The 17,199-nt window shown below is 33.9% G+C and overlaps 4 protein-coding genes across 5 annotated transcripts; 3 read left to right on the top strand and 1 right to left on the bottom strand.

Annotated features, from left to right (window-relative positions):
* Positions 1 to 158: 158 nt before the first annotated feature.
* Positions 159 to 1,701, top strand: LOC135832766 (vesicle-trafficking protein SEC22a-like). The gene is made up of 6 exons (XM_065346237.1): positions 159 to 523; positions 600 to 763; positions 846 to 1,022; positions 1,106 to 1,230; positions 1,301 to 1,369; positions 1,445 to 1,701. Exons 1-6 carry the CDS (start codon positions 318 to 320, stop codon positions 1,643 to 1,645), a joined length of 942 nt encoding a protein of 313 aa, XP_065202309.1. The 5' UTR covers positions 159 to 317; the 3' UTR covers positions 1,646 to 1,701.
* A 670-nt stretch (positions 1,702 to 2,371) lies between these two features.
* ari-2 (E3 ubiquitin-protein ligase ari-2) lies at positions 2,372 to 5,989 on the top strand. The gene is made up of 2 exons (XM_065346229.1): positions 2,372 to 2,646; positions 4,317 to 5,989. Exon 2 carries the CDS (start codon positions 4,347 to 4,349, stop codon positions 5,838 to 5,840), a length of 1,494 nt encoding a protein of 497 aa, XP_065202301.1. The 5' UTR covers positions 2,372 to 2,646; positions 4,317 to 4,346; the 3' UTR covers positions 5,841 to 5,989.
* Positions 3,686 to 6,953, bottom strand: LOC135832768 (protein C1orf43 homolog). The gene is made up of 4 exons (XM_065346239.1): positions 6,526 to 6,953; positions 6,284 to 6,455; positions 3,995 to 4,214; positions 3,686 to 3,923 (listed from the first exon to the last, which is right to left on the bottom strand). The coding sequence occupies exons 1-4, from the start codon at positions 6,682 to 6,684 to the stop codon at positions 3,737 to 3,739; spliced, it is 738 nt and encodes a 245-aa protein (XP_065202311.1). The 5' UTR covers positions 6,685 to 6,953; the 3' UTR covers positions 3,686 to 3,736.
* A 104-nt stretch (positions 6,954 to 7,057) lies between these two features.
* On the top strand, positions 7,058 to 15,855 carry Tnpo (transportin 1). Of its 2 annotated transcripts, XM_065346222.1 has the most exons (22): positions 7,058 to 7,482; positions 8,867 to 9,120; positions 9,471 to 9,647; positions 9,999 to 10,074; positions 10,167 to 10,423; positions 10,499 to 10,638; positions 10,716 to 10,797; positions 10,878 to 11,000; positions 11,078 to 11,257; positions 11,336 to 11,525; positions 11,599 to 11,751; positions 11,859 to 12,031; positions 12,102 to 12,251; positions 12,332 to 12,493; positions 12,571 to 12,678; positions 12,748 to 12,994; positions 13,071 to 13,169; positions 13,246 to 13,341; positions 13,934 to 14,009; positions 14,384 to 14,558; positions 14,701 to 14,823; positions 14,903 to 15,855. In XM_065346222.1, exons 3-21 carry the CDS (start codon positions 9,543 to 9,545, stop codon positions 14,806 to 14,808), a joined length of 2,700 nt encoding a protein of 899 aa, XP_065202294.1. In that variant the 5' UTR covers positions 7,058 to 7,482; positions 8,867 to 9,120; positions 9,471 to 9,542; the 3' UTR covers positions 14,809 to 14,823; positions 14,903 to 15,855. The 2 variants fall into 2 exon arrangements, with proteins under 2 accessions (XP_065202294.1, XP_065202293.1); XM_065346221.1 differs by lacking the exon at positions 7,058 to 7,482 and having other exon boundaries at positions 8,763 to 9,120.
* The last annotated feature ends 1,344 nt before the right edge of the window (positions 15,856 to 17,199 follow it).

The raw sequence follows: 17,199 nt of genomic DNA, 5'->3' as shown, positions 1-17,199 counted from the left end.
CGAACAAACTTCTTCAATTTGCGCAAATTCTCATCTCTTGATTAATTTTGATTTTTCAATCGAAATCAAAAATCTTAAAATCTGCTACCGATGCCCCGAAGAGAGGGTTGCTCATGAGTCATGTGACGTAAAACGTCAATGGCGTAAACAAAAAATTTTCCAAAAACATATCACTGATAAGAAATTTTTTATTCACCTGGCGTACGTGTACAAAAATGAAGGATTATGGTTAATCACGATTAGTTTTTCATAGTTTTACAAAATGTAATTGAATTGAATTCTGTTTCAATTTGTCTTGAAAATCAACGAAGGTAATAATGCATGTCAACAGTTGTTTCCAAAATATTATTTACGCTTTAATAATAAGAACCAAAGATGGAATGCCGCTGTCGGCGTCCACAGATTTTACCGATGAAATAAATAAAAATATAAAAGAATGTAAGAGATATGTGAAATTACTTTCCAAAAAAGCTTCGCTGTTTCCTGAAAGATGTGTTCTTCAATTACAATCACATTCTATCTAGTGAGTATCACGATTTGTTCATTTCTTCATATCGTATGCCTTGAAGTAATTTAATCATTATTTTATTATGTTACAGTTTTATAAGTTATTTGGATGTAACTTTCCTGAGTCTGTGTGCATCCACATATCCTACGGTTCTAGCTTTCAGCTTTTTGAACGAACTTATGAAAGAATTCGTTACTGTGTACAGCAAGACAAAAATCGAGCACGTAATTCGTCCTTACAGTTTTTTGGAATTCGGTTCGTATTCTTGATTAATTATCGAATATCGATGCCACGATAATATGAACTTTTATACAATGATATAATATGTATTTTGCAGATAACTTCATTCATAAAACATGTCAGAGATATAACAAACCGCAAAGTTTAACAACTCGTATTAATTTATCAGAGTTGAGTTTAGAAATGAAATTAAGACCTCCTTATATAATTAAATTAGAAGAAATTGAGCCGCAACAGAACGGATATACTCGTGATATGAAATTACCCTATACAGGTAAGTCGACGCGACGTCAAAGTCATTTGTGCTGAATGAACATCATTAGTTGATAAAAACCTTTACTCTGATTTTCTTTCCAGTGGCACATAAGTTGAAATTTGAAGACTTATCTTTCATTTCATTCGCGTCTATGTCATTATCTATACTGTTGTCGTTAGTCTCATTACTCAGAGGTTTCTCAACCCTATGTGAATCATCGTACGAAGTGAGTTTCCCAGTAGAATAACTAATCTTGAGTTTGAAAAATATTTACGAATTTTCATCCGTGATTAAAGGAATTTGCTCACGAAACCATTATACACGGAGTGGTTTTTCTGTTAGACGCATCCCTGAGACTGTTCCAAGTAAGATGAAGGTTAATACATCTTAAAATACTTTGGTGTGAATTTATGAAATCTAAAACTTTCCTTCTTTCGCAGATATACATGTTAATTCGTCAAATCAGATATAGAAAGTTGAAAAGTTGGATCACCGTATTATTCTTATGTTTCGATCAATGGGTCGTTTCCAAAGTTCGAGATGATTGGCAAACTATTTTATGCGTATTTTCAGTCGTTCTATCTCATTTATGTATTTTATTTCGACAAGTTCAGTCGAAATTACCCGATTACCAAGTGTGAATGCTAATGTTTTGAATATTAATTTGTACTATACTTATTAAAGTTTTTCCATTATCGTTCTTGCTTTTCTCAGTTTCGTCATATGGGTATAGTTTTCAAATTTCAATGTCAATTAAGGAATAGATCAAGTTAGTGTTTGCGGGACTTGGAGAAAAGTGTATAGTTCTTATTATAAATGTTTATTTAAATATTTCTGATATATAAAATGAAATTTTAAAGATTTAAACCTCTAAATTTTCTCTAAAGAGGTAATTTTCAGCGCAATATTCACCGAACAAATCTCTTAGAATTTCTTTAAAGATCATGTTGTAATGAGGCTATGTATGTCCTTGTACTCCTTGTAGTTGTACTGCAAAAAATTAAATTCTTTCGCCCCTCACTACGAAAATAAATTTTTTTTAAATCACGCCATGACCCCACAACGACCACATTCTTTTGGAAATAAAATGCGCTTGTGGCCTATGATTGTGGCACGACAAAGAAATCCAATCCATCACTTTCAGCGCGAAATGCTTTCAACAAACTGACTAACGCCAAAGGCAAAAATTTAAAAAAAACACATTTAGAAAATAAAAACACGAAAAATTTGGAAAAAAGATTTTTGAAAAATGAAAACCGCGCAAAAAAAACAAATAAATAGAAGGCGATGGCGGCGCTAAGGTTGACGGTCATGGTGGAGAATAAATGAACTAACTTTTTTTGGACAAGTTCAAAATTTTTTTTGTGATTCCCTGATTAGTGATTCCCACTTCCCAGTTCCCAGAAAGCATCCATTCTATTGATATGAATGAAGTTTGTTCGTAGATTAATAATTTGAGAGGCTGAAACTTGTGTTTATAACTTTGGATTAAGTTTATGTATTATTTTTTTGAAAGCTTTTCGCAATAGTTTTCAATATTAGCTATTAATTGAAACAGATCCATGTCCACTCCGTGCAATCGCTGCACATGTATACGATTGATCATTTTTCGTTGAAATTGTCATAATCTTCATTGATTGAAGTAAGTTTCATCATTTTATAGATTAGTCATAAGTTATAATACATTAGTACCGTACTTGCCTTGATTTACATTAGGAATTGCATGTAAAAAAAACTCATGTAGTTGATATCAAAATTTTCTGGAGTAGGTCTCGAATTCCTGTCATGACCATGTTGAAAATATGCTTTGTTTTTTTTCAATCTTCGTCCTCGTAGGCCTATAAGGAAACATGGTTCGGTGTCATAATGTATTTTTGTAAAATGCGAGGAATATAAGAAGAGAATGTTTCTCAATGTGAATTGAAGAGATGATCTCGGATGTCATCTTTTTTCTGTATTGTGAAGCGATGTCGAAAATTCAAAAATATAACCATATTTATTCCCACGATATTCTGAAGTCAGTTCGTCATCCATTTTCGTATTGAAATTCGCCGAAGAAATTATTCAAAATTGTTTTCGAATTCTCGATTAGTGATGTGATATGTCGTTGCGCATTAATATTGAGCGAGTGACGTTCTCGTAACTAGAAAATTGAAAATTTTCTGAATTATAGGGCGTTTTCTTAGTCATGGGAATCTTGCGCTTTGAACAACATTGACATACATTCGCACGATGATTATAATATTATTTTTAAATGGTATCATTTCAGAATGTCGTTTGTGCTAAGAAACGTACTGTATAGATATTTACCAGCTGTAACATTACCGGTTGCAGCAGTTATCGGATTTATCGGCTACCACTTCGAAATCCGATTCTCCAAAAATATTAATCCTCCGTATCTTGAAAGCATTCAGAATAAACGAGACAATAGGATAATCGATGAATTAAGCGATGGTTCTTTGGCTGATCTAGATCATATTAGTTTAAAAAACAAAGAATTTGTACCAAAAACAGTGTTTGAAAAAAATGTATCTCCGAGCTTAGTTGAGTAACAAGTTGTAATGTTGCATTGACTGTAATGTAATTGGTCAAATAAATCGTTCATTTTCAATTCATCTTTCTTTCCTCTCAACATTCTGTAGTTTTCCTCGCATTACTAAAATTTAAACTACACCGACACGCGCGTGTAAAAAAATTTAATGATATCAAATCACTCTGATTTTTACAAAGTTTTATACAGGAGTTTCGCCACTTCTTTCTGTACTGAGATACGGAGATCTTTTATTGGAATCGTCGTTCAAATGATCATTCGGATCTTTATTGATATTTTGGTTTATTTTTTCTGATAATTTTTTCGCTCCAGTGCGGTTATTTGGACTCTGTTTTCTCACGTTGCTATAACCTTTCAACATTCTAGCTCTGAAAATGAGTAGAAAATTAATACGTACATTCGTAATCAGTAAAACTTTCGATAAATTGAGCATGCTTACGCGTCTAGTAATTTAAGCAGTAGTCTGGAATATACACGGTATTCTTCTTCTGTAAACTCGTTTGGGTCGTACCTGGCGTGCTCATATAGATCGCAGAATTGATGAATTGTACGTTGGCCAACGCTGTTCATCGGAGCGGCTAATGTATTCAATAAGTAGGCTCTTAAATTCTCAGAAGGATGGCGTACCAGAGTTTTGTCTGATTTTGCTATTTCTGCCTCTAGAAGAAAAAAAATACAAAAGACTAGGTTACAAAAAGAAAGTACCTTTTTCATCCTTGTCGTTTTCTAATGATCAATGTATTGTTATTGTTTTGTTACAGTTGGTATTTTTTTGTGTTCGTCAAACAACAATGGATAAGAATAACAAAAATAAAGACGACGGGATGGAGTCAGATGACGACATGGACGACGGCTTTGATGATTACTACAACATGTCAGGAAACGGTTATTCTGATGATGCAGCGGAGATGTCCGCCGACAATGATGATCTCGAGTTGTATGAAGTGGAAAATTTAACCGAAAAAAAAGTTGAAAGTTTGGTAGACGAGACTGTTACCATTGCAAGTAAAAGTTTAAGTATACCTCCTTCGCTGGTAAAATTGCTTTTGATAGCCAATTATTGGGATATCGAAAAAATCACTTCAGAATACAAGAACAATGGTACAAAATTTTTGATCGAAGCGCATATTATACCGGATAAAAACGCGAAGAAAGAAGACGACAATTCTTACAATCAAACGAACAATTCGGGTGATAATTTTTCATGTCCTGTTTGTATGTGCGACACGCCGGCTACGGAAACGTTGAGTTTACAGTGTCAACACAAATTTTGTCGAGATTGTTGGACCAGACACGTAGAAGTTAAAATAACCGAAGGATTTAGTACGGAGATAACATGCATGGCACATAAATGTGATCTACTTTTACCTGAAGACTTTGCATTAAGTTTGCCAATTTCAAGTTACCTTAAAGTACAATATCACACTTTCGCTTTTCAAAATTACGTGAGATCTCATCCTTATTTAAGATTTTGCGTAGGACCTAATTGTAAAATGATTTTCAAAGCCAACGAGGTGTTAGCGAAAAGAATCATCTGCTCTAGCTGTAATACGATGTTTTGTTTCAAATGCGGCGACAGCTATCACGCTCCGACGGATTGCGTCACGATTAAAAATTGGCTAACCAAGTGCGCTGACGACAGCGAAACCGCTAATTACTTGAGCGTCCATACGAAGGATTGTCCTCATTGTAACGTATGCATCGAGAAAAACGGCGGTTGCAATCACATGCAATGTTACAAGTGTCGGTTTGATTTTTGCTGGTTGTGCCTCGGTGATTGGAAAGGCCATGGTACGGAGTATTACGAGTGTTCGAGGTATAGGGAGAATCCTGATCTCGCGAATGAGAACGCGAAAGCCAGGGCTGCTTTACGAAAATACTTGCACTACTACGAACGATGGCAAAATCACGCGAAAAGTCTTAAGTTGGAAGAAAAAACGTTGGAGAAGATCAAAGAAAGAATCAATTCAAAGGTGATGAATGGGTCTGGTACTTGGATCGACTGGCAGTATTTGCTAGATGCGGCGGCCTTATTAGCTAAATGTCGTTATACGCTGCAATACACGTATCCTTACGCTTATTACATGACTGAAGGATCATTGAAACATTTATTCGAATATCAACAAGCGCAGCTCGAAGCCGAAATAGAAAATTTATCGTGGAAGATTGAACGAGCCGAAACCACAGATCGCGGAGATTTAGAAAATCAGATGTACATAGCGGAGAAAAGAAGGAAGACTTTACTTAGACATTTTTTCCAGCCTCATAATGTTCCTCAAGAATAAATTTTCTAGTTTATTGGCTCATTTTATTTTTAACAGTGATTTTTATCAACTTCTTGTCAATAAGTTTATGATTTTTGAATATTTATATTACATAGAAAGATTGAATGTCTATCGTAAGGTTATACCTAATAAATTTTTTGTTACCGCAAGGTCGTGTTCTATGTAAATATTTTTTGAAAACATAAACTGATCTAACCATCCAATCGTAAAATTCTCTTTGCAATTGTTACGAAATGTATAGCTTCAAATACGCATCGATCTCTATTGATAGTAAGTGACTCAAGTTCCAAATGAAATGAACCACGAATAGTAATAAAATATTGATAATTAATGTGTAAACATCTCACGTCGATGACACTTCAACATAATGTACAGAAACTTTAAAGGATTGGATTTAGAACTTCTTCATTGAAATATGACTTATGAGCATAACAAATAGTTACCTAATTTTTTAATGTCGTCAACTGCCTTCAAACGACAATAAAACGGAGACATGTAGCTAACGTTATCAGTCGGAGGAAGAATGTACTTCGGATCATTAGATTCTAATAACTTTGGCTCATACATTATTTTTGGAATGACTTCTACTCGCCTATCAATTTCTCTCCTTAGAGACTGAAACAACAAAGCAACTAAGTAAAGATTGGATCTATAATGGACATGTAACACAGGTGCATAAGCTTACTTTCTTGGCGTCATGACCGACAGGAACATGCGGCCCTCTCCTTGAGCGAAGAGCAAAACGCATGATTTGTCTTTTAACAAAAATAAATAGTAAAATTAAAGTTAATGTGCCTCCAGCTATTATAATAGCTACGGTAACTCCAGATAATTGCTCTGCCATTTGGATGGCAGTATAATGAATTTACAGTGAGATATTTTGTTTACATGAGTGTATTTCTTTTCGCCAAGATAATATGAACACGGCAAGTAAATGAATCCACAAATTTATTATTTAACACTCCGAACTCTTTATTTTTCATATCGAAAGTTCAAAAATCATCTTATGTACACTAGTAAGTTTTCTCAAGTTTTGAAATTCACATTCAAAATGAAAAAATATTCAAAATTGAAAAAAAATTGTAAACATGATAAGAATTTGAGAATTTTTTGATAAAAATTTGAAAATGATTTATTTTTTTTGTGATTTTTTTAAATATTTTTTTCAAAACTGTAACTACTGTAAGTCAGAGATGGCGCGATTCCGATTTTTTTAAGGAGTCGTGAGAATCGCATGAATCCGATTCCGGAATCGGATTCCATTTTCGATTCACCTGACAGATGAATCGAAAAATGTGAAATCTGACTCTTTTCAAGCAGGAATCGCAAATGTAATATGATTCGCGATTCCGGTAATTTGATTCTCGCGACTCCGATATTTCGATTCTCTCGACTCCGATATTACAATTCTCGCGACTCCTCATTAGTCATTACGATTCTCACGACTCCTCATCATTACGATTCTCTAGACTCTCACAATGAACGAAATCACCCAAATTCAATTGAAAAGCACAAATACAAAAAAGTGTAATTTTCATAAATATTCTTTTATCTAATTTTTGCCGGTTGGCGCTGAAAAGTGGTTGTGAAAGTGAATCTGAATGATGAATTTAGAATTTATCATTGTTTTACTAATAACATGGTGAGTTGAAAATTTTACATAAGGTGCACCGGGGGAAGTCAGAACGTTTTTTCACAATTTCAACTTTGATCAGCTGTTACTCTCGTACTAATGAACCAATATGGCTGAAATTTGGTATGTAGGTTCCCATAAGGGTTCTTAACCTATGGTGAAAATTTCAGCGCGATTGTCGCAGTAGCTTTCGCACAATCGAATAAAATGTAACTTGTTCTGACTTACCCCACTTTGGGGTAAGTCAGAAAATCTACAAATTAATTGGTATTATTAGGATTCGACCCTGATCGATGCGCAATATGTCGAATAACATGTTTTCGAGGTCGTAGAATCCAAATCTGGAGTTATTTTTTTTGTAGGAGTGGGGGGTGAGGCATGGGGAGGGGGCAATTCTAAATTTTTCGTACATTATTGTGTAATATGTCGATTGATATGTTTTCAAGGTCGTAGAATCTGAATCTGCAGTTATTTTTTTTGTAGGAGTAGGGAGTGAGGCGTGGGGAGAGGGAAAATTTTGAATTTTTCCTACATTATTGTGTAATATGTCGAATAATATGTTTTCGAAATCGTAGAATCCGAATTTGGAGTAATTTTTTTTGTAGGAGTGGACGGTGAGGCGTGGGGAAAGGGAAAATTTCAAATTTCTCCTACATTATCGTGTTATATGTCGAATAATATATTTTCTAGGTCGTAGAACTCGAATCTGGAGATATTTTTTTTTTGTAGGGGTGGGAGGTGAGTCAAGGGGAGAGAGAGTAAATTACAAATTTTGCCTATATTAATGTGTAATATGTCGATTGATATGTTTTTGAGGTCGTACAATTCGAATCTGGGGTTATTTTTTCGCAGGGGTATGAGGCGAGGCAAGAGGAGAGGAGAAATTTCAAATTTTGCCTATAATATTGTGTAACATGTTGGTTGATATGTGTTCAAGGTCGCAGAATTCGAATCTTGAGCTAGTTTTTAGGGTCGAGTGCTATTCAAGTATCACCGTTTGGGGAGAGGGCCCCACCCATGCGAACCTACGACTCACCTTCCACCTTCACCATAAAAAATGACTCTGGATTCGAATTCTACGACCTCGAAAATATATTATTCGACATATAACACGATAAGGATAATGTAGGAGAAATTTGAAATTTTCCCTTTCCCCACGCCTCACCCTCCACTCCTACAAAAAAAATTACTCCAAATTCGGATTCTACGATTTCGAAAACATATTATTCGACATATTACACAATAATGTACGAAAAATTTAGAATTGCCCCCTCCCCACGCCTCACCCCCCACTCCTACAAAAAAATAACACCGGCGAGCCTTTATATTTATTTACTAATGTTTGTTAGAATGTTCATTTCATCTTCAATGCTTCATTTTTATGAAATTTAAGGAGTTGTGATGGGAATCTGGCTGGAGTCGTGAGAGGAATCTGGTTGGAGTTGTGAGAGGATCCTAAGATGAGTCGTGAGTGGAATCTGAATCGGAGTCGCGAAAGGAATCGGAATCGAAAATTACGATTCGGATTCGGATTCCTATATCTGGCGAATCTGATAAGCGGAATCGGGACTCAAAATTTTGTGGAATCACACCATTTGGAATCCGATTCTCAAGCTCCTGGAATCGCGCCAACTCTGCTGTAAGTAAGTAAGTATTATGCTATGCTATGCTTTTAATTTGGTGATTGTCAAAAATTTATTACATATCCTTTATAATATTTTACATTATGTTTCATTAACGAAGTTATTTTGAAAAAAAAAAAAGAAAAAACAGAAAATCGAAGGAGTTTACAAAATGATACCATTTATTTTATTTCATCATTATCGATAATTTTTCATCTGTGAAAATGTCGTATTTTGATGGGTTATCGAAAATTCAAAAAAGAAACGAGGTGCTTACATTCAGAAAAAAAAACGATTCCTAGTTTCGTTATGTTAAAATGTCGATGTGAAATTTATGCCAAATTTTTCAAAATTTTAACATCATTCTGCGAATAGTTTCAACAAAATTTCACATTAAGGAGAGCCGTCAAGAGGAATTCTGTCATAGGTATTTCGGTTAAGAACAATATGAAAATGTCTTGGCAGCCGCAAGAAGAAGGTCTCCGACAAATTTTACAACTTCTGAAAGAATCTCAATCCCCAGATACAGCTATTCAGCGAGCTGTCCAACAAGTATCCTTTTTTCGTAATCATATATATGTACTTCATAATGCGTGTATTTTATTCAATTCTATTTTCTACCTCGAATGTATTCATGCTGATGCAGTCGCTTCGCAATTTCGTTTTCATAGTTGTAATTACGTTCGATGTTGATGGATTCGACGGATTACGTTGAAAGAATCTGCGGAAGCAGTTTTTACTTGCTACGTGAGAAGTATATCAGTTCCTTTTATACAAAAACAAAAATGTGTTTTTGTGGCGGAAGCATCGCTTCTAGGCTATCAATTATAGGAATGATTAAGTAACGGGGTGTTTTTACGGTACATGTTTATTCGTATGTTTTCCTTAATGTTAATCTACTAGAAAATGGAAGAACTTAATAACTATCCCGACTTCAATAATTACCTAATATTTGTTTTGACAAAACTTACTTCAGAAGGTAAACATTGATAACAATAATTGTTACATCTGTGTTGTGTACTTTCGTATCATATTCATTATTAATTAAAATTTGTTCGTTATTCATTACAGACGAACCTACCAGGTCATTAAGTGGACTCATTCTGAAAAATAATGTAAAAACGCATTACCACGAATTAGTGCCAGCTGTAATACAATTTATCAAATCCGAATGTTTATCCGCTATTGGAGATCCTTCTCCATTGATAAGAGCTACCGTGGGTATCCTAATTACGACGATATCTTCGCGAGGTGAACTCACTTCTTGGCCCGAACTGCTACCAACATTATGTAATATGCTCGACTCCAACGATTACAACGTTTGCGAAGTAAGCATTTGTTTCATATGTGCCATGCTGAAATATTCGTCCAATAAACTACATAATTGAAATATGTGTTGATAGGGTGCTTTCGGAGCATTGCATAAAATCTGCGAAGATTCAGCCGAAGTTCTTGATAGTGATGCATTTGGATCAGAAAGACCTCTCGATGTTTTGATTCCCAAATTTTTACAATTCTTCAAACATAATAGTCCTAAAATAAGGTAATTTGTTGTAACTTAATGCGAATTTCATTTATTCCTTCTAGTTCTATTAATTCGTATTTTACGTTGTTTTACAGATCTCATGCTATAGGTTGTGTAAATCAGTTTATCGTGAGTAGGACCCAAGCACTTATGATGCACATCGACGGCTTTTTAGAGGTAATCGCGTTTGTTTTGTATCATTCATGATTCAAGTTGAAATTGGAAAATTAATTGAAATGTTGAATTGTTTTTTTCAGAGTTTATTCCATTTAGCATCCGATGATGATCCTGAAGTTAGAAAGAATGTCTGTCGAGCCCTAGTAATGTTATTAGAAGTTAGAATCGACCGTCTAGTGCCACATTTAAATCATATAATCGAAGTAAGAATTTCAATCTCCATTATAAATTCGTTCAGATAATCTCAGCAGTCGCTAATTCGTACATATTTGTGTTCTAGTACATGCTGATACGTACTCAAGACCCGGACGAGAGTGTAGCGTTAGAAGCTTGTGAATTTTGGTTGTCTTTGGCAGAACAAGATGTATGTCGTGAAGTACTGCCTCAACATCTGGCCAGATTGATACCCACACTAGTTCGAGGAATGAAGTACTCCGAAATCGACATTATTCTACTCAAGGTAATTTTTCTTTTCGTCTCGAGTTAGTTGAGCCATTCTCGGCATGATTGCGATTCCAAACGGATATTACGATTCCAGGGCGATGTTGAAGAAGATGAAATGGTACCCGATCGAGACGAAGATATTCGACCTCGTTTTCATAAATCTAGAAACGTTCGACATACTCAAGATGGTGTCGATGCGAACGCAGGATGTGAAAATGGGAGCATTGAAGAAGAAGAAGACGATTGTTTGGATGATGACAGTTCTCTGTCCGATTGGAATCTTCGTTAGTGCCAATTTTGTTTGTCATTCGTATCAAAGTATGATTTTTTTCTCATTTAAGTGATGTATTCCTTCAGGTAAATGTAGCGCAGCAGCTCTTGACGTATTGGCGAACGTATTCAGAGATCAATTACTGCCAGTATTACTGCCAATTCTACGCGAAACTTTGTTTCATCAAGAGTGGGACATTAAGGAGTCCGGTATATTGGCGTTGGGAGCTATAGCTGAAGGTTATTATCATTCAAATTTTATTTTCCCCGAAAGATGTATTATAATTACGTACCACACATTATCGTACCGATTAACGACGTTACTAATGGATGATTTTTATTTGCAGGTTGTATGACTGGAATGATTCCTCATTTGAATGAACTAATACCTTATTTGATTGCTTGCCTGTCGGATAAGAAAGCTTTAGTTCGTTCTATAACTTGCTGGACATTATCTAGATACTCGCATTGGGTAGTGGGCCAGCCTCACGAATTATACCTAAAACCTTTAATGGACGAAGTACGTTGAAATAATCTGCCTAGATTTTAGAAAATTGTATCTTTTTTCTAACGAATTGTACACGTCACAGCTACTGAAACGAATATTAGATCCTAATAAGAGAGTTCAAGAAGCAGCCTGCTCGGCATTTGCTACTCTGGAAGAAGAAGCTTGCACAGAACTAGTACCTTATTTGGGATACATTTTACAAACTTTGGTTTTCGCATTTACCAAGTATCAGGTATTCTTTGTTGCTATATTATGTACGTGAATTTTTCTCGTGATCCGATTTTTTTCTACTATTCGTTCGTCTTTTTTCAGCATAAAAATTTATTGATTTTGTACGATGCCATTGGAACTTTAGCCGATTCAGTTGGTCATCATTTGAACAAACCTGATTACATCAGTTTATTAATGCCTCCTTTAATTCAAAAGTGGAATTATTTGAAAGACGAAGATAAAGATTTATTTCCTTTACTAGAGGTACCTATTTGAAAGTTGTTGGTAAATTCTTTTAAATGTTGAATGATCGCGAATATTTAATGTTGTGCGTTTTTCAGTGCTTGTCCAGCGTAGCTACTGCTTTACAATCTGGCTTCTTACCATATTGCGAGCCAGTCTTCAAGAGATGCGTATCGCTAATCGAACAAACTATTAATAAAACTCAAGTAAGTGTGTGATTTTTATCGTGAAATTTCGATGTAATGAATATTGCAACAAAGTTTGATTTTTTAAAGGGTTTTAATCAAAATCCCGATCGATTCGAAGCGCCAGATAAAGACTTCATGATCGTAGCCTTAGACCTTCTTTCTGGTTTGGCGGAAGGTCTCGACGGACATATAGAAAAATTATTGGTGAATTCGAATATGATGCAGTTGTTGTATCAGTGTATGCAAGATAATATGCCTGAAGTGAAACAGAGTTCGTTTGCATTACTAGGAGACCTTACGAAAGCCTGTTTCCAACATGTCAAACCGTGTACACGTGAGTTTCACATTCGAATACTAATTTAATTCATGATAAATATTCAATGTTGAACCGAACCAATCACTTTTCACAGCTCAATTCATGCCAATTCTCGGACGAAATCTGAATCCTGATTCGATTTCGGTTTGTAATAATGCCACTTGGGCCATCGGAGAAATATCGGTGAAATTAGGTAAATTCAACGATAACCTTGACTACAACTATTACAATTCTGCTAATACCTACATGTTTGTGTTATAATATTCTAGGCGAAGAAATGAGAGAATATATTCCGTTGATTTTGAATCAGTTGGTGATGATTATAAATCGCCCCAACACTCCTAAAACGTTACTCGAAAATACAGGTAATACTTTATTAAAAATATCCTATTATCGGTAGATAATGAAAAAGCATCCATACCAAGAAACGAGCTCGATAAAGCTTACCTCACCGATTCTAATTATTATTTAATTTTCTTTGATTAGTTTGCCATTATGTTATAATTTTACCTACTTGAATATGATTTCGCAGAACGATTAACTTGATTTTGAATTTTCGTATGCGCTATTTTTCCCCAGCAAACGTGGTCATAAAATTTTAGCGTTATACGAATATCATTTTGTATTACTATTTCTTGTATATTATTTGCTGTTTTATTGCGAACACCTTTATTTAAAATGAAAAAGATATATTTAACTAGCGTTTTATACTATGATCACGATCTTTGTCTGTATTGCCAATTGCATCGGATAACGATTGCGTAAGTATGAAACATGAAAATCTACGTATACGAGTGAGAATACTTATCGTTATCTACATCGAGTATTTGGAGACAAATCTTTATTTTTTACGTTCATTGAGTTTTGTTACATTTTTATTTTATTTCAATTTTGATTTATTATTTATCGTTGCGTAATATTTTGGTTCTTTTGTTTTATTTGTTTACGATTTTTTAGCCATAACAATTGGCCGACTAGGTTTAGTATGTCCTCATGATGTTGCTTTCGTGTTGCCTCAGTTTGTACGGCCATGGTGTGTAAACATTTTTTATTATTTTTTATTTTACTACGTACATATAGATTTATTGAAATTTTTTTCATATAACGTACGGAGGCGATGTATCGAGAGGTTTTAAAAATATCGAGTGAACAATACAAAGCCTTAATTACAGCAATTCGTTGGTAAATTTTTAAAAAATTTAAATACCATCGTATGATTTTGTGAATGTACCTACGATGATTAATGTATTTGAACATCAGATAGTGAAGTTATTTATGCCACAAACATATGTTTTCGAATAATTTTTTACCCTCTCCCCTCCTCAAGATCCGTACGTTGTTGAATTTTTTTTTCATGTTATTGCACGAAATGTGCGTTTCGTTTACTAAAACCATTTTTTCTCACAGGTGCGCCTCTTTACGAAATATTAGAGATAACGAAGAAAAAGATAGCGCCTTCCGTGGAATGTGTCATATGATAACGGTGAATCCAGGTGGTGTCGTTCAAGATTTCATATTCTTTTGCGATGCGGTCGCTTCTTGGATAAATCCGAAACCAGAATTGAAAGAAATGTTCCATAAGGTAAATAAATCGCCGATTTTTTTTTTTTTTTTTTTTGCTTGTTTGGTTGATGTTCATTCCTTTGAATATTGGAAAACCGTTTCTTCAATGATATTTAAACTCAACTCCTATTTAAAAAAACAAAACTTTGGTCTGATTTCAGATTTTGCACGGGTTCAAAGATCAAGTCGGAGAAGAAAATTGGAAGCAGTTTTCTGATCAATTTCCGGAACAGTTGCAGGAGCGTTTGTCTTCTGCATACGGAGTGTGAACGTAGCTCTGCTGGGTTAGTTTTGTGCTTTTCAAGCGCAAAGATGCAAATAAGTTTGAAAATAATGATTTTCTTAAATTTTACTTTGTTGCAGGAATGGTGTGGCGAAATGTGGGTGAAACCTTCGTCGCATCTAGCGGGGTTCAATATTTTTTTTTACTTGATTCTCTCTGATAAAGGAGGGTGGAAGGGAGGGGACAAGCCCTTTTAAAGTTACACACAAACACGATTTGTCGTTGGACATAACTTTTTTTTCAACCGGTAAATTCTCCACCTTTACCGATACTCATTAATCAGATGTTTTTATTTTTCATTTTTATTATACGCGCTGGAAAGAACGTATGAAATTAATTTATTTTTTGATTTAACGTGAAGACTTCGAATTATGAGATTGTATTACCGCGAAACTTTGTTATCTTTATTTTTATTTAGAAAATCATAGTTTTTTTGTCCATCTTTTTATTTTTTATTTTTATTTTTTTTCCTTTTTCATCCCTTGTTGTTATATTTGTTTTTTCCTGTTTTTTTTTTGTTTTTTTTTCCTTTAAAGAAACGATTTACATGTTTGTCCAATTTTGGGTCCTAAGTATAATTATCATAGATTTTATTAATATTATTAATGACGATACGACGGTCTTTCTTAATATTTTATTTGTATCGCTTTCTATCCATGATCCAACATCGTACATTATTTGAATATTTCACAATTTTATGTTTATCTTTAATTGTATGATCATTATAACTTTCTTACTATCGTTTTTATTGTAATTAATTATTTATTTAATGTTATAAATAATCACAACAAAATTGCCGCTTTTAATCGCTTTTCGATAGAGATGTATCTACCAAATATTTTGAATTGTGAACGATTTCATATTTTATTTTTGTTGTTGAAAAATTGTAAAGTTTCTTTTACCTATTTTTTTCTTTTTTTTTTTTAAATCCGTCATACCTGTTTTTTTTTATTTGTTTAATATAAAATTAGCTAATTTCATTCCTTAAATTATAGGTGTTTTGAGAAAAATAAATTCGCATTACTATTTTTGAGTGGTGTTTTTTTTTCGTATCATCAGAAGTTCAGAACAGATTTAGGTAGGTACTGGGTAGTAGGTATGGTATAATCAATCTATTGAAAAGTTATTATTATTTTGTTTACTATGTTGTAATTTGTAAACGAAGGTTTTATTGAAGCGTTTTAAAACACGCTTAACATCTGTAAAAATACCTAAGATAATTAGATGAATACTATTCTTAAAATAATTCGTCGATACAAAATTTTTACCTGCAATACGAAAAAAAAGTATTCGGAACTGGCTGAGTGTACGGTTTAAGCTATACCTACATACACGTATAGACATTTTTTTCTGAAATGAGAAAAGTGATGTGGTTTTTTGAAACCGTTTATTGTTTTGTCGTTAATTAAATGGAATTATAATTTTTTAAATTATATTTTCTCGGAATTAATTCGAAGACAACGATTACAAGAAGCGGGAAAATTGATAATTAGATACATAAATTAAGTATTCCAGTTTTATCTTGTACACACTAACACGCGATCATTAAAAAAACTGTCTTCATGCTAATAAATTACATACGTGAAGTTATCGTGGGAAAATATTTTTACTTACGTGTTAATTATTTAGTTTTTAGATGTGAGAAAGAATGCACTCAGCTGATGTGTATGGTATAATGATTTTAAACGCCAAACAATGAAGTTTTCGAATGCCTGTAATTTCATCAGTAAGAATTAATTGGATAATGCGATAAACTGGAGTAAATGAATAGGTTGAGTAGATTCGTGTTGTTTCATTCAAATTTTTTATGCAGGTTTGTCGAACTTGTGAATTTTGTAATTTATTACGTAGACAAAGGGAACAAGTAGGTAGGTTGTAGTTTATGATGAAGTTTTTACAATTCTACAATTTTTTGTTTTAGTGAAAAATACCTACCTAATTCTCCGTTCTTATTGATTCGTATCGTTATCAAATCTTGATTAATCGTAGACGATTTTTGCGATGTGTACATTTTCGGTTGTGGCTTTCAGAAATTTATAATATTCTCTTGGCAATTTCAAGTTTTTGTTTCAGATGAATAGGCATTAACAGCATTTTATCTTTCGTATTTTTTAACGTTTTGAGCGTTTGCTCGTTGAATCACTCCTTGAACCTAGAACCTGTTGTCCAAGTCGAAGGTTCAACCTTGTGAGTTGAGGTGGACCACAGATTCCCCCCGGGTTCGCCCTTCTTTCGTCTCAAAGATTGCCCATTCATCCCTAACAGAAACTAATTTTTTTAAATCGTACCTAAGTACCTACCTACTTACGAAAAATTTGGATCTTCTTTTTTGAAAAAAATTGAACCATAATTTTCATTATTTTTATTTTATGAGGTG

This window comes from Planococcus citri, chromosome 1, assembly GCF_950023065.1.
Source record: "Planococcus citri chromosome 1, ihPlaCitr1.1, whole genome shotgun sequence".
Lineage (NCBI taxonomy): Eukaryota > Metazoa > Arthropoda > Insecta > Hemiptera > Pseudococcidae > Planococcus > Planococcus citri.
This window is presented reverse-complemented; position numbering and strand designations above follow the sequence as displayed.